General features: G+C 44.1%; 1 protein-coding gene across 1 annotated transcript in view; it reads right to left on the reverse strand.

Annotated features, from left to right (window-relative positions):
• Nucleotides 1–4778: 4778 nt before the first annotated feature.
• Nucleotides 4779–25881, reverse strand: part of tspan18b (tetraspanin 18b) — a 38503-nt gene continuing 17400 nt past the window's right edge. Inside the window, exons 2-9 of the mRNA XM_034587594.1 lie at nt 20215–20298; nt 11644–11739; nt 10379–10573; nt 10007–10081; nt 8998–9096; nt 7811–7987; nt 6997–7080; nt 4779–6020 (exon numbers count right to left, since the gene is read on the reverse strand). Of these exons, the coding sequence (XP_034443485.1) occupies nt 5973–6020; nt 6997–7080; nt 7811–7987; nt 8998–9096; nt 10007–10081; nt 10379–10573; nt 11644–11739; nt 20215–20217 (777 nt within the window). The 5' untranslated portion in view covers nt 20218–20298 and the 3' untranslated portion in view covers nt 4779–5972. The remainder of the gene's footprint in view (nt 6021–6996; nt 7081–7810; nt 7988–8997; nt 9097–10006; nt 10082–10378; nt 10574–11643; nt 11740–20214; nt 20299–25881) is intronic.

Here is a 25881-nt window from a genome sequence, read left to right on the forward strand (position 1 = left end):
TATCAGAACATTTGTGAAACATAGTTACTATCACATGCAACTTACACATGTAGCGTATTGATATTAATTTATTAACTTATTAAAATTAAAATCAAGTCACAACCAAAGTTAATTTGCTTCAATCTGTTCATTACACGTGTTAAACGGTAACTTTTATAACAATAACATTAAAAAACACTTGAGGCATGTAAGCATATGATTATGATAATAGATAAAGCAATAGGTTTTGTTGTTGTGTAGTTTCAAGGTTACTTACCATCCTGAAGCAACAACACCGCAGCGCTAGCCGGTTTGCGGCCGCGGGTAGCATGTAGCCTAGCTCCTTAGCCTGAGCTAACCAGGTAACCAGGTAACGTTGAGCTCTGCGGGCGTGGCTCAGCTGTCAGTCTTCACTCGCGCTCCTCCTCTTTGCCCATTTATTGGTTAGCCAGGAACTAGGAGGAGTCAGCACCGGCAAGATGGCGCCGGGTGAACGCCTACTACTAGCCTCATTTTCACTCTTCAGAAACCAACGGGTGACGTCACGGACCCTAGTCCGTGACGTCACCCGTTGGTACAGTCTATGGTCTATACAGTCTATGGTTGATACAGTCTATGGTCTTCATCTGTGATTAAAGGAATCCTCATTTGATAGGAATCCTCCTTTGATCAACTTCAAAGTCATACTAGTGTAGAATGACACAGATCATAGGAAACTAGCTCACCTATTTAAGAGAAACATTTGTCATTACATTACAAACATTTGAAAGTACTCTACAGAAACCTTCTTGCTACGCTGCAGCACCTGTTATTCGACATGGACAGGATCAACAGCTCAGGAGATGAGCCACACAAGTGCAGCTTGAGCAAAATGCTCTGCCGAGAACTCAAGGACTTGCACAGGGAGATGCAGGAGGTGGCGGCTGAAAACGCCCGTCTGAAGGAGCGGAAGGCTGAAAGCGCCCGTCTGGAGGAGCTAGAGGCTGAAAACGCCTGGCTGAAGGAGCTGGAGGTGGTAAACGGCCAACTGGAGGCTGAAAATGCCTTGCTGAAGGCTGAAAATGCCCGGGTGAAAGACCTGGAGGCCGAAAACCCACGGCTGGAGAAGCTGAGGGCTGAAAACGCTGCTCTCAAAAAGCAGATCACCATGAAAAATATTTCCTGGGGAGAAGAGAGGAAGAAGGTGGTCGAGAAGTTGGAGTCTTCTGCCTCACTTCTGTTGAAGTCCAAAGACGACCTGACCAGCTTGATTCAGCTCGTGGAGTCTGAAAAAGCCAAAAAGAAGGAGCTGGAGAAGGAGCTCAGGAACATGACCATGAGCTTTAAAGTGAAAGAGGTCGAGGTCGTCTCCCTGAATGCAGACCTGAAGCTCCAGGAGGACAAGCTGCAGCAATACATCCTCAAAAATGAGGGCAGGTCTGAGGAAATAGAGGAGCTGCAAAAAAAAAATAGAGCCTTAGATGAAAGGTGGGGAGAAGAGAGGAAGAAGATGGTCGAGAAGTTGGAGTCTTCTGCCTCACTTCTGTTGAAGTCCAAAGACGACGTGACCAGCTTGATTCAGCTCGTGGAGTCGGAAAAAGCCAAAGACAAGGAGCTAGAGAAGGAGCTCAAGAACATGAACTTGAGCTTTAAAGTGAAAGAGGTCGAGGTCATCTCCCTGAATGCAGACCTGAAGCTCCAGGAGGACAAGCTGCAGCAATACATCCTCGAAAATGAGGGCAGGTCCGAGGAAATAGAGGAGCTGCAAAAAAAAATGAGAGACTTACATGAAAGGAGGTCCACCGAGCACAAGGAGTCCATAGAAAAGGAAATCAAGCTGGAGGACGACATAAAACTCCTGATCCAGCAGAACATTGTGCTTCAGGTACGTTACACCAACTCATTCTGATTGAATAATATTGGATTGTTGATTTGTTTCCAGACTTTGAAAAAGAAAAGAATGAAACTTATGTTGTCTCTGTCTTTTCAGGAACAGGCCTTGAGGACCGACAGCTACAAGGAGAGGGTCAAGAAGGAGAAAGAGGAGGAGAAGAAAGAAAGGAAGAAGAGCGAGAAGGAGGAGAAGATGAAAAAGAAAGAAAGGAAGAAGGAGGAGAAGATGAAAAAGAAAGAAAGGAAGAAGAGAGAGAAGGAGGAGAATGAGGGGACGACGAGGAGGAGGTTCCCCTGTTTTCTCTTCAACTTCAAACCCTCCTAATCTCCTCTCCCATCCTTTCTCTCCCTCTGCTTTGTCAATCATCCCCTCGTCCCAGCTCCCCCCACTACCTTACACCTTAACCCCCTCCCCTCCTCACCCTCCATCTACCTGTATGTGTTAGAAAATAAAAAAGAACAATCTATCAATAACAGTGACCTTTCCTCTGTCTAGTGATTCCAGAAAGCTCTGTCAGTATGTGACTTGTACATCTCAAGAACTGTTCTTCTTATCAGCTACACACGTGTTTATTCAAAGGCCGATTGAAGAGCAGTTTTTGTGACTGTTGTGATTTCTTTTTTAATAAACTTTGAACAAACAGACAACCAGCGCTGTGGCTGATGTTTGGTCCACAATCAAAACGATGAAAACCAAACATTTATATGTAAAAAAAACTAAATATCTATTTATATTTTATTCCTTTGTATTTTAGCTGGAAAACACACATTCTCTGCAGCACTATCCTTTTATTAGATTTAATTATATTATTTTGAAAGGCACTGACAGACTATGTATCTACTTAACTAAGGTATGTTTACTTAGTTTTTCTGCTTATTATTCTGCATCAAAATATACAGAGGCTGTACACCACGTAATAACTCTGCTGCAGAGATCACATGGTTTTGTTGACACCCCATCGACACCGGTGTCGGCTATCCTCACAACAAACTCTCTTTACGTCTTCATCCTATGGTTCACACTGGTATTGTATTTCCAGGAAGTAGCCAAGTCCAACACTGACAAACACTTTCACCTTCTCCCATCTATTCTGCAATAGGCTTGCATACTAACTGCCAGTCATATCACTCAATTGTAGATGTACAACCTTAAATAGCGTGTAGTGTATGTTTTGGTTGCTCTGCGGTGTAATGATTGGCTGTATCAGCTACACTTGTATGCTGCTACAAACCCAAACAAACCATTACAATCTAGTTAACAAACTGTTGTTTTAATCCTGTCTAACATGTATTTAATACACACTGCAGTTTGTCTTCAGTATACATTGTTTAGTGTTTTTAATGTTATCAACTGTTTTGCATTTTGATTGAAGTACTTTGATCATCTTTAGCTTCTTCCTGATGATTTTATGATACAATAGGATATTTAAAGGAGTTGGTACAGTTTTGTCTATTTGGTGTGACAGTACACCTGTAGCATCACACAGTACAATCACTGCAAGTTAGGATAACACTAGTAGATTTCTTCATGTATCTCTCTTTATTATCTCTACTTGTAATTTCCATGTAGTGAATGACTGACTCACCAGATGTAGACTGCAGACGTCTGTCATTGGCCTCTTGTCTCATGCAGCATCTCTTCCTGTGGATTATCTTCAACAACAAACCTCAGACTAACAACCTACACCCACACAGTCAACATTTGTCTGTGTTTGGTGATTTCTTTGATGACAATCGTCAATTGTATTAACTCTCAACTTTAAAAGTCCGAAAGAAATAAGGCCTTATTTACACTACTCGTCTTGTACCACGTGTTCTCCACTTTATCCGGAAGTTCTAGTCCCTTCAACTTCCTTCACGTTCACCCTATATGACTTCAGTTCGATATTTCCCACCGGAGGTGAGCAGAGCGAGTACCTGTCCCTAACCTGCCTCTGATTGGGTAAAATTTTAGCAAAGAGGAGCGATGATTGGTTAGGATTAAGGAAGAATATCAGGTTGGGCAAATCAGGGGCAAGGCAGGGGCGGGTCTTCGCTCACATCCGGTAGAGGAAAAAAATAAAAGCATCCGGAGCCAATATCAGTTCAACACAAAAAGTGTTGGTGAAGATGATAAAATAAACAAGATAGAACAGAGCGACCTGTATTTCCTATTCTTTATTTCCAAACTGTTCACTTCTTACACAAGGCACTAATCTCACTACATAGGTGAACAAAGCCAGTATGTGTATTTAGTTTGACCTTAAGTCTTATTTTACATAATTAATGCAATTTATGATAATTGAGAACTCTATTTATCATTCAACAAAAATTGAGACATCCATCTGAGGTCTTGTTGCTTGAGCTTAACCATCCACGTGTGTTTTGGAGGAGACCACAATTACCAAAAACAGGTAATTTTGTACCTTACAAAATGTTCATCCTGTGCAGGCACATCCTCATTTGGCAGATGAAACCTCATAGCTTGAAATTTGACATAACTTCGGTGGGAAGTATCAGGGTAAACTATTGTTAACATGTAATATTTGAGAGTGATAAAAGTTGACTGACATTATGACGTTATTAAAATCTCCAGCTGTTTTATTCAATAATTTTTTTATCATATTTTTCAATTTATCTTGTCTGAGTATGCTATGCTAGTGTTCATACAAATATCACAAATGATGCTATTAATTTTCATTCATTGTGCAGTTTTAACGTTAACTGTTTTTACGTTCATTATTGTGTGATTCACTTTTACACATTTTTTCTTTGCTGTTGCTGCTGCAATGTTTACATTTTCTACTTGCTTACCTCGGCTTTTCTATTCTTACTGTATGTTGTTCACGCTAATCATGTATTTTCATGCAGGAGGAAAAAAAAATCAATACACTAACGCATTCAAGGTGAAATCAATCTAAACACCACAATAAGACCAAGAGCCGAGGGTGGATCCTATAACCACATTTTATTATTTGGTTCATCAGCAAACGAAACCATCCTTCATGTTTCAATACTTGAAATGTCTAAAAGGTGAAGCAGAGGAGAATGATTTGATCGTGAACGACACTAATCACCCATGCAGAAAATCTGTCATTTCTGACAAATATCTCGGTCTTACAGCTTAATGAGACAATTGATTTTGTCATGAGGCAAATTATATATTAAAAGTTTTCAGAGCATTAAGCAATGCTATCGTCTTTCTTATAAAACTGGTAATATGCAGTAGAAATAAAACATGTGCAGCCAGTTCAAGAAAAAAACACAAGGACGGTCATTTAAAATGCCATTTATGTCACTGACTTTTCAAGAACCTAATACAAATGCATACACTTAATGTACATTTTCACCGCCTAGGACCACAGAGGCTACAGCCACTACTGCAATATACATCACCACACGATTAGAAAAAAGTATCAGAAGTCGGCTTTCAAGCTTGGGAGGGGTCATGAAGAACCACAAACTCACACATGCTCACAAACTAGCTCAAACACATTCAAAGAGAGCATTCAGTATGTACACACACACACGCGCGCACGCGCACACACACACACACACACACACACACACGCACTCACACACGCACACACAGAGAGCTTATATAATACAACATTAAAGGAGTGGCTGTAAAAAAGGCGTGTGGAGGAGGGAGTGTGTTACAGTTTACAGTATGTAAGGGAAAAGGGGTAACAGCCACCAAAGTGTACATAAAACATGTACATTTTTTTTTTTTTACAATTAAGCCAACTTTACTTAATATAAATATTCTTCTTCCAAAAGTCAGTGCAGTGCCTTCTGCTCAGGCTTCACCTGGTCCTCATGCCCGGTCAACTTTACAGCCAGTCTGTGATAGACCTGGTCCACAAATCACTGTTTCCACTTTTCACAGAAATCTTTTTACATCAGTTGTGTCTCTGATCTCCCACATTTCTCTACGGTTTGTGTGTATTTATGTTTTTGTTTTTTTTGCCACCCAGTACCTCAAAAGTCCAGCTGTGAAGTACAAGAGTTTGTGAGTTGGGTTTTTCTACCTATTAGCCAATAGAAAAAAAGATCAACAAATTTACAAGTGTCCATTGTGTGTTTTTTCTCCTGAAATCCCTTTTTTTTTTTAAAGAAATAAGTTCACAGACGGAGCAGCTCTACTGGATTCCCCTGAAGAGACACATCGCAAAGACCATGGCGAAGAGCTGAGGAAAATAGGAAAAGTAAATCAGTAGAGCACAGAAAAATGTCACACATTGTTTTTAACAAAATCATTACCTCCGCCACGGAGGTTGTGTTTTCACACCTGTCCTTTTGTTTGTTGGTTGGTTGGTTTGTTTGAAAGCAAAGTTACGCAAAAACTACTGAACAAATTAGCTCGAAACATGTTGGAAGTATGGGTGCGTGTCACAGAAGAACTTTGGTGTGGATCCAGATCAGGGGGAAAAATGTTGTAAAACTCTTATAGGACATTATAGTGCAATTAAGATGTACACATTCCTAAATAATGCGACAAAGATCAGAACACTCCACATGTTTTGATTCAATTATTGCTTATTCTGAGTAAGACCTTGTTCAGGTTAAGTTAATCAGAAAATGCTGTTGTGCTGTGTCTCATTCACACTATTGCTTTAATCAGGCTAATATCAAAATGTATGCATAGTTTTCTCACTCAAAGGATGTATAACACAAGTAACATCCTTATTATCATCATATACAGTACACCTACAAATATATAAAATGCCTCGTTTAAACCCTGGATGATCTCCATCAAAGCTTTGTTACAGGAGAGAAACAGGAACATGAGAAGACAACATTCAATTTGATATGGATGAGAGCTTGACTTACACCACTATATGCACTTGACTGTAAAATGATACATATATGTGTGTATATTATTTCACATTACTGACAGTATATAACAATACCAAAATAAAAACTCCATAATAAAAAACATTTGTAAACAGAAAATGTGAAAGCAGCCCAGTTAAATCCTGTGACACCGAGTCTCACCACTAGATGGAGAGCTTGCCACACAAAGAGCTTTAAGAGAACACTACACAAAGAGAAATCATCAGCCTAATGCAGAATTCCTCATTTCTGAAATGAACATCCTCATTACTGGAAAGACAGAGAAAGCAGCACGTGTGATGGCTGGACTGAAATGAAAAACCGTCCTACCTCGATGGTCAGAACCACGATGGCGAGCGCTCCAGCCACATAGATGTACAGCTCAAAGTAGTCGACCACTGCGGAGTAACAACCCTGCGGGGGCACACACAAACACACGGTGTTCAGCAGAGAATCAATGGGCTTTAAACCTGCAGAATTACAGAGACAATTAAAGTAACATCACAGCTTTAATTGAGTGAGGCTTTGAACAAAAGGCCTGTGTTGAATGAGTGGGAAGCAGGGCCTCCAGCCTCACTGGCTTTTAATGAGGCTTCTTTGTGTGAATGACAGAGACACACATCGTGGATAGCTCACATTGTTCTAGTGGCTTGAAAAACGACAGGTGGAGAGTGCAGTAAAAAAGAAACATCCTATCAGTTTTCCCAGTAATTACATTTCTCCCCGAGACTTTCTTTGGTCTGATGTGGGTGTAGGTGTGTAACTGTGATGCAAACCTTATCTCACACATTCATTTGCCCATTATCCTGCAGTGGTGCATACTCGCATGCTCCACCGTAAATTCCAATTTACCCAGGTATACACACATCCGTAAACATTTGCACACGTGATGCATACATACACTGGTAATCCACACTTTATCACAAAGAAAGATGGTCTATGACAACCAAAAGGCTAATCAGCCATGGAGGAGTCAGCTAGACCCTGGATGTCAACCCTCAACTGTCTCCTGCTCTAATTAAGCCTGGAGGTGGATTGGCAGGAGGGAGGGAGAGAGAGAGAGAGAGAGAGAGAGAGAGAGAGAGAGAGAGAGAGAGAGAGAGAGAGAGAGAGAGAGGTTGACACAGTGGATGTCAGAAGTTACCTTGTTATTGCGGAACATCATATTGCCTGCACTGCACTGCTCCTGGTTGATATAGGCCACCTCTCCGGTCTGACTGGAACGCTGGCAGCAGGCTTCCGGCACCATATGATTTTGTTTGATCAGCCTGAACAGGCTGTCCTTAAAATCCTCTGGGCTGTTCACCCCACAGCAGTCAAACTGAAGAGAAGCAGAGAGGAGAGAAGAGGAGAAGACACCCTTAATGCTGGATCACCTCACAGTTGTCAAACTGAAGAGAGGAGAGACTGGGGGGAATCCACCATTATTGCACAGCTGCATTGCAATGCAGTGGTTGGCAGTGATGCTTTACAGCAAGGAGGCTCTGAATTCAAACGCAGGTCCAGTTCAGACCTGAGAGATCTGATCACAAGTGGTCAGTGTTAAGTACGTTTGTTCACACCTGGCTTTAAAATGCATCCTGAGCAAGTCTCCTGTGACCAACTGTGATCTGATCCCACTTCCTCACTATATGTGCAAATGTTCAGGATCATTGTGAAACTGCAGCAGGTCAGAAGACGTCAGGTGAGTAGGTGGTCGTTCTTATGTGGCCAAGGACACATTTGAATTCACAAGAATATGTCCACATGTGTCCCAGACCACCTCCCGATGTGGTTGTAGTGATCACATCTCTGTTCAGACCTGAAGTTAGCGCTGACAACTTGATCAGATCTCTCTGATCAAGTTGTCAGCGATGGATATTTATTTGTTACGACAGAAAGGCCCCAGTGTTCGTGTGGAGGCGTTAGCATGGTCTCCCTGGGTGGGTTTTCTCCAGCTACTCCAGCTTCAGTCCAGGGACATGTAGTCAAGGATTAATGAAGAGACTATAAATTGCCAGTAGGTGTGAGTGTGAATTGTTTATTGTCTCTACATGTAAGCCTTGCGAGAGACTGACCTGTCCAGCTCCCCCCCCCCCGCCCGTCGCCCAGTGTCAGCTGGAATAGTCCCCAGCCCCTCAGTGACCCTTAAAGTATCAACCACCTAACTAATGGATGGACCCTTATTGCTGAGTGCCTTTTTGTGCACTGGCCTGTGTTCCAGTGTGTGTGCGCAACAATCCAGAAGATTGACCTAAATGTCTGGGATTTTATCTATAAAATATATCCCCTCCACGCCAGCCTCAACAACTACAGTGTGTGAGCTCTTCGCCGTGTGTGCTGCGGCCTTACTGTAGACATGATGGCGTTCCATGTGGAGGTGAAGACGTCAGTGTTGTTGAAGCCCTGATAATGTCTCTTCAGCTCCTTGGTGAAGTACTCCCTGGTCAGCTACAGCAACAGACAGAAAGAGGTTAGAGTCACCATAAAAATAATATCTGTTTCTTTTAAAGTCGGAGCACATCACTGGGACACGAGGGCTCTGTGTCCTTTTAATGAGAGACTACTACATATGAGAAAACTGTTGTATGAAGCCTTTTTGTCAGCGGTCAAGCTGGATAATGCAAATGCCAGGTTTTGGGAGGGCAATAAAGAAACGAGGACATTTCTGCTTCTGCTGCATCAATTCTGATCCTTTTTTAAACCAGGACATCCTGCCTGACAATGTTATCAGAATGTGGAGCACTCTAATAACGCTTTCACCTTAAAATCAGCCGGCATACCAGTGTTTTTTAAATGTGGGTAAACCCATTAAAAAAGTCTATCGACTCCTTTCCCATAGCCAGAGGAGGAGTTTGCCTTTTTGGCTTTTTGTTCCCCAGTGAGTTTGATGTCAAGAACGCACACAAACGTTCTAACGGCTGTCTACGCACCAATGCTCGCAAGTTCAATACACGTCGTAACGGCATACAGAAAAAGTGCAGGCTCAACGTCTAGACGAAATATGGAGGAATAAGGAAAAATTAGCGCTTTCACCCAGGTGTCATGTTTCTATTACAGCCGATCGGAGATGATAAAAAACCTGTCTCTACTGCATTTAAGACGTAATTTATCCCAGGACTGAATGCCAATTGTATCCATTCCCATTGCAGACACAAGCCAGATGTTAGTGGGGGTTTTTGACCAATAAAGGGGCTTCAGAGTTGTTAAAGCAGAACGTTTCACAATAGAAACACATGATTAAGATTTTAATCAGAAATGCCAGATTTAATGATTCTGATCCTCTGTGCTACGGGCATATTTTACTATTAAATCTTGACTGCTGCTGATCAAAGGTGGAATAAATGCTGTGGCAACTCACATGTTCCCGGAATATGAAGGCCAGGATGGCAGCAGCCAGCTCTGCTAAGAAGATGATGAGGATGAGCATGAAGAACTGCAATCAAACAAAAAAAGGCACAAAAAAGGGAGAGTCAGAAAAGGTGGATGAGTATCAGGAAAAACTGCATGTCAGTCACAAAAACAAAATCACACTCTGGCTGTGGATGCTTCACTCAGCATTAACTATGTATGAGGTTTGAGGCACGAAGGCAAATAGGGGAGCATTTTGCTATTTAGACTTTCTGTTTCAAGTATGACAGTCCAAAAAAACTGACAGACGGAATAATCTACACACATGCACACAAACAAGATCAGTAACAGAAACACGTTTCAAATTTGTCGGCCAACTCACAAAGAGGAGCAGACACTTGTTTTCGCGGATGGCCCCGCAGCAGCCCAGGAAGCCCAGGAGAAACAGCATTCCTCCCATGCCCAGGATGATGTAGACGCCGGTGAATAACAGCGGATTGGCTGCCACGATTTCCCTGAACCCTGTGGGGTCCACCAGTACCCACACTCCCACTCCCAGGAGGAACGAGCCCCCTAACTGATGAAGAGAAAGAAGACGCTTGTTAGGCTGAAACAGAAACTGGCTGCATTTTAGAAATTAATTGGAACTCAAAGGATCGCTCGGAGTCCCCAGTGGCACATGAAACATTCAACAAGATGTCGTATGATGGAAAAATAAAGTTGTGCTTATCTTAAGAAGGACAAGATAAGAAATCTGAGAGTGAGGTGAGAGCGGAGATAAGAGGCTGGGTATCTGGATGGGGTGGGGTGCTCGGGTGGAGATATCAACTCTGCTTCAACTAACCCCCCAACCTGCTAAGGCACTGCAGTCTCAATCCTCTCCCAGCCTCCCTTTCATCTGCAGCCACTGTGGGGTGACTTATGTAATTAAGAAAAGAAGGTATTGAGGAAGGGGGGGGGGGGGGGGTCTGAGCTTTTCCACAATCCCCTCCTTCCTGTCACAGAGAGACCTGGACTCCTGCAAATGAGCATCAGCTCAGGGGAAAAGGCCGCGCTATGAGGAGAGGAGGGAGCCATTTTGAAAGCTCATTCATTGGGTTTAAAAAAGTACTGTCCTGTTACATTAGTGTGAAATGGACACAGAAACACTAAAGATGGGGAAAGTAAACCTGTGGTTTTTACTGAGCGACGCTAACGGCCGGGTTCGTTCTTTGCTCTGCTGGATGCATTATTACCTCACTCTTGAACTACTGCATCCGAGCAGAGTCTCTAACTGGTCTGGTTGCGCTTAATAAAGCAGGAAAAGAGACAAACTGTCTTCACTCAGACGACCCCCCCCCCCCCCTTTTCACAGGCTCAGACTAACAGGATTACCCTTGATTGTCTGATCAAGACTGATAAAGTCAGGTGCCAGTCACAAACTCCACATGGCACAGTGAGCCTCAGATGTGTGTCAGCACACTGAAATCTAATCAAAAGAGAATTTGATAGAATCAAGATTGCCTCCGTCTAATGAAATGCAAATGTGGCTCCATTAGTCAGTGGCGCAGGGGGGCAGCCGGAGACCCATCTTAAATCATTAGACTGACACTAACTTCAGAGATCGCAGAATCAAGTGACTTTGAGGGGGCCATGAGAAATACTTACGAAGATGAGGAAGTTGAAGACAAACATGAGGTACTTGATGCAGCTGAGACAGTCCCCCTCCATGGTCGTCCCGCGTGCCGAAGCCTCTCCCTGCCCCTGGGAGAAAACAACAGAGAAACGTGACAGTTAATGAATCCAGCTCACCGGATTCTCCTTCTCCTGCACTGGAAAAGGCATTTTGATGAAAACTGCCAAGGAAATAAAACTCTGCAAAAAAAAGTAAACACCTGCTCACATTTTAATGAGTTCTGCCAGTCAAACGTACAACACACACACACGCGCGCCCGTCACTTCATTGAGCCCAATTCCAGCAGTAAATCCTTGTATTATCCCCTCAGACGCAGCGTACCAGGTATAAGTTCTCAACAATCCCTGAGTAACTACAACGTCGGTCGACTGAGCGTCAACCCAACCTGACACCGCTCATTCTTTTCACACACTGTGACGACTTTTAATATTTTACAAACGCACACTCACAGTCAGAAAGACAGATTCTTTATCATCACTCCTTATCTTTGGACAGATGGGTGATCTCAGAGCATTTTAAAGATACGGCTCCGTGTGCATTAACTGACAACGCATGCCCTTTACTACGGAGTTTCTTCTTCTTAATGTAATGAGACGCAGGAGCCCTCTGCTCCCATCAGGCAGCTCTCTGTCTGACATAAACACACTTTACCTGATGAAAGGCCCACCCTGGAAGCACTCCTGCTTAATGAAGAATGCCTCCCTCGCATTAGGAGACAACACAGGTGTCTCCTGTATCCGTGACCCCGTGTACCTATATATCTGAGGCACCACAAAGCCTTCACGGAGGCATTTAGTTTAACCCAACAAGCTGCAGATATAAAAAAAAAAGAACTCAGGATTTATCTCTCCACATTCTGCACAAGCTGAAGTGGAAAACATCTGTGGGGGCAGTGATAATTGCAGTCTCGGTGAAAGAAGAAAATTAATTATTTGGCAGAAATGAACCGGCACTCTTTGCTTTATAGTGTGATTATTAATTTGCTCTCCCATAGTGATAGCCGGGATTGAGAATGGGTAACAAGCAAGATTAAAAAGTGATTTCTCCGAGGAATTATAAATAGATTCACACGACGAGGCAACACCTCCAAACTGGAAAAAGAAAAGTTAAACGCCTTTCTTTCACGTCTTTTGTCTGTACTTTGCTGCACGTCCGTCTGATGTAATCTTATAATCTTCAGGCAGTCTTTCCGCTGCGTGATGCCTGTCAGACGGCTCCTCTGGGTGATCCCTCTGCTTCTCTGAGGCAGCGGTGAAACCCAGGTTATGATCGACGCCGGCTTTGATTCCCGTCCGTCTCTGCTGTCGCTCAAACGGGATTCAGCCTTGACCCCTTCCCCCTCACTGCACACAATCGAGTCAGGTGAAATAAACCGTGAACTCGCTGACACCAGTGCGTATTTGACACAGAAATAAAAGGCAATAACGTATCCTTGTCTTCTGATGTTTTTCACCCTGCTCTTAATTTCTTTTGCTTTTTCCCCACCTCGCTGTAGGCTTGTGTAAGTTGCCGTGACAATAAAATTGAACAATACTAGAGATGTGAAGGCAGCCTTTGTCTGCCGTGGAAGCGAGCTAATGCAGAATGAGAACATTTCCTCCCCTCACCAGCCCAGGGGCTTATTATTCCTTTTCCTCTCCTCCTTTTCCTCCCCAGACCCGGTGAAATTGATTTAGAGCTATGGTTAAACACTGCCTCTAAATCATAATGATATGCTTGGGTATTGATCACCCTCCGAGTGGTGCTCTGAGAGCGGCCCGAAAGCCTTAACGCCCGAGATGGGTTTTAATTAACCCCTCCCTTGCCTGAGCCTCACTGGCCTAATGAGGGCACAGGAGGTCTTAATTGAGATTTGCATACATTACAGTCTCACAAAAAAGCGTCAGGAAAAGGGTTTCTCATCACCCTGTGCTCTGTGCTGTCAGTCCCGGCCCCGATGAAGAGCTGTATTTATTGGAGCAGAGGATAAGGAGGTGGAACGAGGATGGGGGGAGGAAAAAGGGGTAGGTTGGAAAAACTCTCTGGTCTCGGCTCACATCTCATTCTCCAAACAAAATGTCTGATTTCTCTTCCAGCTTTGCCCTTTTTTCTTTTTTTTTTTACTCTTCGCTCCCATCTCAGGGGTCAAAGCAGCTATCAGATCCGCAGCCAATTTTCTTCTATGCATTAAAATACATTGGGTGCGTATGAATAAAGTGGAGTGTGCAGGCCTGCGAATAACAAGCCCGTGGTGCAAAGCAGCAATCGTATAAATCAAAGTGCCACAGAAACCCCAGAGAAAGTGCAGCGTAAACAAACCGGCCTTTCCCATGACTCCCTTGGGATCACAGTTCTTCATCGATCACAGCCCAGTCGTGGAGATCAGACCACTAAGGGCTCTGTGAATAGTCTGCAGAGTACATTAGTATAGGGGGGAAAACGTGGTTCACACCCCGGGAGCCGCAAGTTTACAACAACGTTGACAAATTGCCTCCAGATTTACAGGCAGATCCTCCTCAGGTGTGCAGCCTGCCAGGATAAGGACTTGGGTGGCACTGTGTTTGGACAGAGGAGCAAACAACATGACACATCGAGCAGCGAGCGCTTTTCCTCGCCGCGATGTGTGTCATGTTTGTTTATGACTGCTTTCATTGCAGACAATGTGTTTGCAAGCAGGAAATAATGTATGTATGCCCTCAATCTGACAATCTAAGTGGCAGGCGGTGCCCCGAGGTATTTCGATAAATGCCAGCTCCATCCACGTCGTCTGCGGGGTCTCCCGTCGCTGACATCACAAAATGCCATCCAGCCCTGTTTAGTCTCGCTGAGGACGGATCCGCAGCCAGCTTTGGACCGCGGAGCCTGGCATGGTTATGTTTGATAGCAGATTAATGAGAACTGATGCTAACTCAACTTCACAGTGCAAACAGAAGCCGGGGCCCTGTAATGAGGGCAAACCCAGTCTGACCTACATTCTTCTCTGTACGAGGATGAGGAATTCTGAGACACTGCTACAGGCCTTTTTTTTCCCATAATGCTTTACTCAGAAAACCAGAGGTCTGTTTGGCCAACATCTATACAACCAACCGTGATGGCCATGTCAACCCACTGTAATTAAAAGATAAGGAAGACATAGGCCCACATTGACAACGCTCCATATCGGAATAGCGCACCCTTGGGTGGTTCTCCTTGAAGTTGACACTTTCGGCACGATTAATGAAGTGAGCCCATATTCCCCCTGCTCCACCGCCTGGACAAATCGAACGGCGCGACAAGGACACCCCTCCACACCCCCAGTACCAGCCAGTTCACCTCATCTTGAGCGTGAGCCTGCATAACAAATATTCATTAATACCCAAACCCCGGTGAGATTATAAGGGCTGCAGCTTGACCCCTTTAAATGTCATTGACCCCCTAAATGATCGTTTGTAATTGAACCCTGGGGACGGAGCAAATCATCCTCCGACTCCCTGATGCAGCGGGGGCAGGTGTGTTTTTCCAGCTACTGTATGCCACTCTAAAGCTCTCTCCAGAGTGTGCTCATACTCCCCACGACGGTGACACTGAGAGACCACACGTGTGCCACATCACCTTTTATCTCAATTAAAAACCCATTTTCATGTTTCTCCATGAATTTCTTAATCAGCCGCAGCAAGCAAACACCCCAAAATACCAAATACGGACCGGCTCCTGTGGCAGTGAGCGAGTCTCCCCTGAGGGACACCATGTCCCTTAATGAACCTCCAATTAGGAGCGAATGAGCCCAGGGCTGTGCTGTCACACTGAGGAGCTTTGAAATGTACTGAATGCTAACCAGCTATAGCAGAGTACGCTGCTTTAGAGGGCATACAGCTTGCAGACAACAGGGAACAACCACAGAGAGACCGTGTATGAAAGTAGCTCAAAGGCAACCCAGCAACACAGTGCGTGAGTGTGTGGGTGTAGCTCACGCAGAGAGCAGAGCATCTAAACCCAGGCGGGTTGGGGAAGTTTCAGGAAACTGTAATGTATGTATGTTGTATGGATGTATGAGCGATTGTTGTGAGGGTCCTATTGCAGCTAGGCCTCTTTTCCACTGGTCAAAAAACCCACCAACATCTGGCTTCTGTCTGCATTGAGAATGTAGACACAGGTTTGTATCTGCTCCGATTGTCAGTAATGGAAACATGACACCCAGCTGAACGCGCAAAATTGGCAAGACAGCGAGGTGAGAGAGCGCCTCAGTCCTCGGTGCGTTTGTGGAACGCACCAGGGGAAAAAACAGAGAGACAAAAGAAACTCCTCTACTTGCAATGCAAAAGGACACAATCGCCCATGTTTAAAAAACCTCTGTATACCGACTAATTTCGGTGTAAAAGAGGTATTAGATACTCAGGAGGAGACAAACAAGTTCTCTCCCCTCAGGCAAACTCGGCTTAATGAGTTTTTCACCGTACACTCGTAGGATTGATGAACATTATCAGCGTCCGCACATTACAGGCATTGTTAGTTTCGCACAAACAAAAAAGAGAAAAATAAGCAGACCTTCACTGATTAATTTGCTTTGCCTCGCAAAGCCATTCATCATTTAAACGCATTGTTCCAATATATGTGCTGTGAATCTAAAGCGGTTCTTATCTGAGCATGTGAGTGGCGCCCCCCCCCAACCCGCTTAGTTGGTAAATGAGATAGTGTGAATCCCTCTGACCAGGCAGCTGACACACTCCTGAACAACAGGCTGATTAACTCTGGAGAAGGCTCCCAGAATGAACAAATGCACAGTCAGAGACGCACTGACCATGTGTTGTCAACAGCACTGCAGGCCACATTCTTGACATCCCGACTGGGCACACATCCAGCTGTTGGTTCAGTATGAACAGTTGCTCACACTCCTACAGTGAAATCGATTCTGCAGTTCCTTATGCAAGAAGCACGGGAGGGGGGGGAGGGGTGGGAGGGCACTGGCATCTTCAAACTCAAGCAAGAGGACATGTGATTGAGATGAGGAGATTTTTTGGGGTTATTTTGAACACCACTGTGTGTTTGTGTGTGTGTGATCCTCGCCCTCTCAAAGCAGAGATTCTTCCTTAATTGTGTCAGCACCTCTATCTGGCCGAGTGAAGATACAAACTGGCTGCACAGAGCCGGATCAATACCGGGCCCAGGCACATGGTCAATGATGCATTGATCCCCCGGAGTTCCAGCTCTCAGTGCGCTACTTGTCTGCTAGTGAGGGCATGTGGCAGCAGTAACACAATGAGCACATAAACACTTCTTCACAGACGCCTGTTAGGACTCAGCTCGGGCTTTTCCCACGGGGCGCTTCAAAGGATGACACATTGCCGTCTGGGCTTTTCACAAAAATGAGTTACATCTCGATTCAAAACTAAATGCTTGGTAATTGCTGTGGTGACAACAGGGGCAGAATTATTTCCTAACATTTTCACTTTTCTGGTTCTGCCCGCTGGTCATATTCTTCCTTCAGTTCAGTTCCTGTAATCTCAGCCAAAATCGTATTGTTATGTCAGAGTCACGAGAATAATATCAGCTCCTTGTTTTTCAAAAAACTTCTGAAAAATCCAAATCAATAATCTCACCAACTCCACTCTGACCAGCGTTTGACCCTCAGGCGAGAGACTATTAAAATGTAGGCACGATTTTAAATGCCGGTTGAGTCGAGGTTTCTGTAGCCGTCAAATCTCCATATAAAGAGCGTTTACATCACAGATGGCCTCAGTGGAAATAAACAAAAGGAAGATTTGAGGAAACACTTTCAGCCTCAGGGGAATAAACCCAAATACACCGAACTCACATGGACACACAAGGGCTCAGTAAATTCTGATAAAAAACGGAAGAGAAAATAGGAAGAGATTCTAATTGAATTGTTGCCCTCTAATGGGTCAAATACGACATTTTGTGAAATCCATTGGGGAGTTTTTAGCACATGTTGGAATCTGTCCAGGCCTCCACTGAGGACCCTGGTCTCCACGGCAACCCGGATATGGGGTAAGAGTGGCCTTTGTCTGTGGAGTGGTGTTTGGAATCTCCACTTAGCACTAGTTCCTGTTGGAAAACAAAGGGGAGCGGAGCCGGGCACTTTACGACAGGGGGACAGCCTGGCCAGCCATTTGTGTAATGAGCGATCACTCACACCCTGTCGCAAGGCCATATGTTAGTTAGCATACAGCCAGTCCCCCTATGTAGAGGAGCAGAGAACTGGTTTATCACTTACTGACTTACTTACTGTTACAACACACACACACACACACTTGGAGCGTGACCCGAGGATGAACTTATTCAATTTTGGAGAATATAAATCAGGGAGCGCATCCAGGATTTCTCTTTTCACTTTCTTTAACATGGTGGGATAGGGCGTTGGCCTTCTAGTTTCAAAAACAAAAGATAAACCGACTTTGTGGTTAGTAAAGGAATTATCAAAAAACTTTTAGGTTAATTCAGGTTTATTACGCCCTAGGTCCTATGTGTATCTATATTTGAGAAAATCTATCTCACTTCAGTATCACACAATCTTACTCTGCAGAGGGAATTTCCTCCTGTAGATGTAAAGATTTCCATTTCCCTCTCATGAGTGCATTTTGCCAACTTCTGTTTCTAAGATAAAAAAAAAAAAAGGAAATTCATTCTCAACTTCGGAGCCAACATGAACAAGGACTGGGCAAAATCTCAAATGTTCAATCTGCTGAAGAAGATTTAAAATGACCAAGAGCTCCAGAACAGAGAATAGACAGAACATGTGGTGAGACGGAGGCCCTGTTCAAGAAGATGAATCTTGGTTGATCTGATCAGAAGTGGACAGTTTTAACTACAGGTGTGAGTGCACTCGAGACGCACTGAGGACGCACTGAGATTAGATGTCACAGACCACATTCTGAGGTGGTCTGGGCCACATTCCTCTGGCAGTGTGTACGGAAATGTGTCCTGGGGCACAGTGAATGAACGTCTGCACAACGGACTTATTCTGTGTAAGAGGAAATATTTACGAACTCATTCAGTTGTTTCTCAGATCATGTAAAATCAGCTTTTTCCACAGCATCTGAAATTCTTAAAAAGCCCACAGATTAAGGGAGGGACATATGAGGAGGAAATCGATCTATCTTGAGCTCTTTAGTTTGCCTGGAACACACCGTGTATAAGATCCAGTTGAATCGTTCATTTCTGGCAGATTAGGCACATGAAGTCCATTGTTGCCTCCTGCCGGTTTGAAAACTACAACACATTTGTTCTGCTGATGTACTTGTTTATTTGCATACTGAGCAGGGAAGTGAGATCCCATCACAAGCGGTCACTCGGGACACGTGTGGATGATACTAACAGGGTCTGATTTGTACACTACTTTGTTCAATTAAGCATTATGGGGCATCAACAAAAATGGTAATTCAATTTTATTTGAGGTAAAACTGACAGTGAACACCCAACATTTAGTATTTTGTCTGTCTGTAAACTGTATTGGATTTGGTTAATACCTGACATAATGATAATGATAATAATGTTGAAATGTTGCCTCTCTGTTTTTCTCCAAATATCTTGTTTGTTGGTTGGTTTTTGAAAATACTACTGGACGGATTACTACAAAAGGATGGAAGGAAGTGGTATGAGTCTGGAAAAACCCATCACACTTTCTTTACATTGCAAAAATGTGAAACCAAGGAAAATAGTTCTTGGTTCCTCTAAGAAAAAAGATCTCGTGAATTTAAATGTGGAGTCATACGGGGACTGTTGGGCCTCGGTGGAAGGGTGAACTCTAATAAGTGCCATTCTAGTAAAAACTAAAACTGGTACGGTTGTCTTACTGCCTGTGCTTCTTACACAATCTGGCCTGTTTTATTTTGTCAATAATATAATGTTCACAGGTCTCAGCATTTAATTAGTTACGTACAATCTTATTATTATAATCAGAAGAAAAAATGACCAAAACTCACAAAACAAGACCCAAACTCTAATAAACCAGTTCTATTCTAAACAATAGTTCGAAAATTGAGAATGGCTCTAGAATATAATCGTACATGTCAGTTGCACGTGTATATTTGTCTGCTCGGCTGCTTTCGCGGTTATGTGCTTTGACTGATTACAGCTGACGTGTCTGACTCCAAACTCCCCTTTAACCTCTCAATCTATACATGTCTGCTGCTCGGCCGTGTCTGGAATACTAATGTTACGAATGCCAATGAAAATCAGAAGCTAACAAAGCCCAGTGCTGGGCCTGCTGTGATGGTAAAGGAACAAAAGCACTTGTCTGCCCCTTCGCCGAACAGGCTCCACGCACCATGCAGCTCCGCGCCTCCCGCGTTGACAGTGACAATGGCTTTGCACCTGTGCTGTCAGCATCTTACTGAAAAGAGTCTGTCAACAAGCTCTTTCTGCCATTTCTCTCGCTGATTTAACACGTGTCCGCCAGTGCAGAATCACGGCTGCATTTGGCGGAAATCACTCACGGCAGCTCCCCCACGTTACAGATGCACAGGGGAAAAACTGAGGGTAAAAATATGTTTCACAGAGGAATACGTGCTGCAGATAAATGTTTTTTTTTAATCCGAGGCTCTGTGTGCTTGGATGAAACAACATACCATGTGTAACTGCTGTTGCCTCCCCTTTGTTTAGACGGAGCCGATGACTTCTCTCTGTTTTCTCTCCTCTCCTGTTTTCATGGGCTGTTGGACAGAAGCACAAGGGAAGAAGAAGCAGAGGTCAGGACGGAGCTAATGAGATTAAAAAAAACAGTGAGGCACCGGCGAGGAGAAAGAAAAGTGGCACATTTGTGATTATATGAGTAATTCATTTAAGCAGAATAAGAGTGGGTGCGAGAAAAACACAGAAAATAAAATTGTAGGACACTTAAAATGACAGAGTTGGCATTTATTATGCATGAAGCGCTCGCTCCCAGCAGTGAGCTAATATAAGACTGCAACAGTGTTTTATCTGTGTGAATATTTCACTTCTCAGCTGGAAGGCAAAATGCACAAGGACAGAATAAAGAAGGAAAAAAAAGTATCGCCTTCACTCGCAGACGTCCAGGCCCGTGTTCTGCAGGTACGATGTTAAACCTAAAGAAGGTTTTAAGAATGTGTGCCCTTCTCGCACAGTTAATTATCATTTATTAGAAGCTGCAACGCACCGGCCTCCTCATACAGCTACTGACGTGACCTTGATGAGCATCTAAACTCATGCATTATTCACTTGAAGTAGACTCCCTTGCTTTCTTACCATACCTACTGGCCTGTAATAAACATCTCCAACCGAGGGTGTCTAATAAGCATAAAAGCCTTAAAACTTTTCTTTTTCTGAACTGTTTTGCCACAAGTGTCTTCCAGCTGAAAATAGCCACGTCGCAATAAGAGCCAATTAAACCGCTGGTATTCCAGCTTCTACTGTACGTGCAAATATAGTCAGCAGATCAGTTTTGACTGACAATACTTTGGAGCCGGTTTCAAAGCACTGGCACTGACAACCGCGGCATCAAAATGTGGCGAGGGCTGTCTACGGAGGCATGAACAATATGCAGCTCCTGCCACGATTCATGGCAAAATACAGGCAGGTTTTTCTCTGCCGGGGATGGAGAATGTCTCAGGAGTATTCTGGCTGATGGAGCCGCCCGCATCATCCCGCCGACACACCATATTGCCAGCAGACATCAGATTCACAGGGACGAAGAGGCCGACTGACAGCGGTAGCCGCACACCCTCCCTCCCCCACACAGAATACACAGCGCTGATTATATCTAGAGGAAAGGCAATCAAAGTCCGAGTGAGGAAACTGAAAGAAAAAAAAAAATCTGAGAAGTGGAGAGATGCACTGGAATGATACCCTCCCTTATCTCAAAGCCTTGAATTCAGACACTGCAGAGAACATGGGCAGGGAATCAATAACATCTTCACAGTGGCTGCACACGCTAGTGAGCAGAACCATGTGCAGTTCAGTGAAGAAGTAATTTGCTTTACATATTCTCCATATGGCCGAGCGAACACATCCCAGACAAATACAAGACTGCAACAGCATTTAATTGAGTGTCAGTCGGGAACAACAGCAGCATCATCATATCTGTGATCTGGTGCTGAGCAGCGAAGTGGTCACATTTTATCCTGAAGCCTGTTGCAGATGTGACTCTCCTGAAGCGCTGGTTAGAGAGCTATTAGCCAGCGAAGAGCAACAGTGCTGAGGGGTCTGCATTATATTTTGGTTTCCATGGAGCTCTTTTCACGGGAAAAAAAGCGGAGCGCCAATAGGATCGCACAGCCTCATTGAATCAGTTATGGGGGGTGAGGAGAGACATCGGCGCCGACGGCTGAGAAGGCACAACAATAGGACAAACCCTCGAGGGGGACTAGAAAGGCCAGGCCACTGAGGGTCCAACAAAGCGGGGGAGCGACTCAACACTAGAGAAAAGGTTTCATCTACATCCACTCAGCGGCTTCGGCTTTTAAATAAATCTCTCTCGCCAACTTGTCATTGACATTTAAGCTCACGAGCATTGTGGGCAATTTAAACATCAATGCAGCCTCTCAATGATTAGCCTCTGCTGATATTTCAGGCTCTGACAATATTATTGCATCACTAACATCCATCCACTATGCAAGAGAGTAGCTCATTACAAATTATGCCCTTCTGCTAACAGGATGTACAGTTCAATTCACAATAGAGATAGCAGAGGAAACTGCAGCAGCCATAAAGCAATGAGAGGTATTGAAGGCGCCAGTACACTCCAACTGAGGTTCCTGTGGAATGACTGGATTCATCCATATGTTTGATTTAAAAATGCATCCCTGTTGCTATGTTTCCCCTTTGCTATGTTACCCCTTTGCAGTCCACACTACTCTTTCCCAGCACCCAAAACTGAGAACTGGAAACACCACCAGCCTCATTTCAGTTTGGAAACTCCAGGTCCTTTTTCACTTCCTGATGCAAAACTTTACTTTCAGTCAAGCCTTTTTTAAGACATAAACTCTTCGCTTACATTTTCCAGACTTTGCCTTTCACACATGAAGAACGAAGCAAGAGAATTTCCGTATCAGACACGTTCGACGTATTGATTGCGCTACTGAATTCACGTTATCGTTTATGGCACACAACAAACATCTTTCAAACATCTTTTGAAATCTTCATATGCATCTTCTATTTGAATGGCATCTGGAGATATGTGTAGAAACATCATCAACACGCCCACTCGCTTGCTATGAATTTTCAGGACATTATCCTGCTGTATACTCACATGAGCTCACTCTGACATTGTACCGGGAGGCTGGCAGGAAAAGCTCAGGAAAATGTGCGGAGCAACTGACATTTTGCTTTCTCACATACAGCCCCTCGGGAAAATTTAAGGATGTTCATTGTCTGAAAGCAAGTGAGGTGTGAGCAAGACTGCTTGTGCCACCACCATTTCTAAGATTCTTGTATCTTGCCTCCTCTGTCACTGTGAGCATTTGTCCTCGCCTACGTCTGTGTCCGTTCACCACAGGTTTAACACTTTTTCCTGTTATCGAAAGAACAGGGAAGATTCAAGCCTTTACCGTATATGTGTACTATTGGCTATAGGGACTCATATAGACTCATATAGACTCATTTGTGTTCCATAAGTCACCTCATCCTGCCATTGAGAAGGGCAACCTTGGCTATGATGTCAGAGGTCACACAACAGCAGGTAGTCTGACCAGCGACACTTCCTCTGGGGACAGGAAGGGGACAGGAAAACGAGGGAGGAAGTGACAATTCCTCCAGCTACATCTCGCAGCTGGGTGTGACCTCAATTTCTCAGCAGCGTTCACGGAAGCAAACCTCTGAGATTTAGAGGCAACTCAATATTTACAGAGCATAACCTATGAGGCCTTTAAAGCTCTGTATCAAACAGACATAAACACAGTTAATAAAAGGAAAAATCTACAGCTCCGGATGTCAGCGCTGCTCTTTGATCTGTAGCCAGCGTCTGACAGAGTCCACATACATCAAGTTCTAATATTATAAAAATGAGAACGAGGGCAATTGCCAGCTGCCATATATCTCCCGAGCTTCCGCTTTAATGAGGGCAATGCTGCGGCAGAATTATCGCCTCATCCCATTTGGATTTATTGATCTCCCAGTGTGAGTCAACCATCAGAGATAAAGATAAACTACCACGATGGAGAAACAATCCCCGCTCGGATCAGGGGGCATCGCACAGCTAATCACTCAACCCTCCTCTCCTCTCTCTGGCCACAGCCAAGCCATGGTTTTCTTTGTTCTGCACGCTACAGTAGGTGCACTCGGTATTCGCTCATTTGAAATACACAATTATTCCAGCAAAAAAAATGCAGATTGAACTCATTACGCAGTCCCCTATTTTCTCTGTGTGAAATGTTTCGCGGTAGATGGACCCCTGATAAGAATGCAAACCCCTGGAAACGTGTTGGACGGGTGCTAGTGTGATGCTGATGAAAGCTGACACTGTCCATCACTTTGGTAAATCGGAGGCAAACATTAGCCAGGCCCCGTCTCTGTGCGGCAGGTTCCTCCGACAGCAGCCCTGCATCTCTCACCTCTGCAAACATGTCGAAATCAAAGAACAGAGCAAAGTGTCGGCATTCACCGACTCTGTGAAACATCTGCAGCCTGCTACTATAATTGCACAACACCGACGGCTCACTGGTGACACCGTTACGAAGAACAGAAACAAACCTACTTGTTGTTATTTTTTTTAACCCATGCCTGTCTAAATTTACCAACTGCCTTGCACACCACCATACTTTCCCTCCACTTCCCAGGACCCCAAGGCTAGCCCCCTGTCTCAGAGGAGCCAGGGGCCCGGGGGGCATCGCTATGCCGCTTTGAAGTCGGGCGATTAAAGAGGAAAGACCTGTCGAATTGGGATGATGGGGCTAAGGTTGGGAGAGGGGGAGGATCAGTGCGAGGGACAGGAAAGGCTGTGAATACTGAGAGCTCAGGGCCCCACGGGACACAATTAAGAGCAAGGCTTTTTTAGCGAGGGTTACAAAAACACAGTGAGGATACCAGCAGAGCAGCCTTCCAAGCCAAGGTAAGAGTTCATTACTACACACACAGAGGGGGCTGGGGCTGTTAAACTCTCCCCAGTTTGTTCGCCAATTCCCCCACCTTCAGGACCAGCGAGCTGACGAGCCGCAGCATGATAACCACTTCTATCCCAGTTAAATCCTAAAGCCCAGTAAAGCTTGAGAATTGTGCAGCGTACAGCTCACAGAGCCTCCAACTCAGAGAGGAATTGAGATGAAGATCCAGGCAGCGAGCACAAAAAGTTTGTATACGAGTCCTACGGCCTCAGGATGTTGGAGAGCCTTTACAAGCATTACGAGAAACGGTGCAAGTGCACAACACACCACAAATCGATTAATGACAAATTGTAACACACATAAATCATGATCATAAGTCTACTTTGACTCAACAAAAAGAAACTGCTAATCCATTTTCACACATGAACACTGGAAAATGTCCAGAAAATTGGGTCTGGACATTTTCTGGAGTTTGTCTTCCATATGAAGAACGCAGCAGCAGATTGTTCGGGTCAGACGTGTTCACAATAACAGGGAAATTTGGCTTCGCATCTGGGCAGAGCGTGCAGGACATGACATATAGATTTAACTCCGGAATTCACATTTTTACAGCACATTGACACTGGCGTTGGCCCCTACTGAACAAAGCTCTCGAATCTTGTGGTTTTTCTAAGTTGACATCTTCACCGGCAGTTTTTAAATGCATGACATCTCTCTTTCATCCTGAGATATTTATATTCTCTCTTTTCTTCAATTTTGTTTCCATAACATGTTAGAAGCGCAACATTTTCTGGACATTTTCCCAATGTATTCTCACATGGGCTCACTCTCTGGACAATGTTAACAGGGGGGATGACAGAAAGAAAATCTGTAAAATGTCAGGAGATACTGAATAGGGAATTTGTGATCTCACATGCAGCCCCTCCTAAAACTTTTCAAAAAAAATGTCCAGAGTTCAGTGCATGTCTGAGAGCAGCTCTAGTTTGTTTACCAAAGTAGGGCAGTTATATTATAGCATGTTACTACACCTTGAATACTCTGCGATCAGTGGCACGCTGCACTAAAACATATGGTATCCTGTTTAATATTTTCCACAGGACACTGAATATAGAAATACGTGGCCACTGTTGTCCTATAAGTCAAACCAGCCACTTTAACATGTGTTTGGAACACATCTGTTAACCATTTCTAAGCCTCATTTCAGTTTTACTAAAATACCACAGAGCAGCGGCTTGTTCT

This window comes from Hippoglossus hippoglossus, chromosome 6 (assembly GCF_009819705.1).
Source record: "Hippoglossus hippoglossus isolate fHipHip1 chromosome 6, fHipHip1.pri, whole genome shotgun sequence".
In the NCBI taxonomy this organism is placed as follows: domain Eukaryota; kingdom Metazoa; phylum Chordata; class Actinopteri; order Pleuronectiformes; family Pleuronectidae; genus Hippoglossus; species Hippoglossus hippoglossus.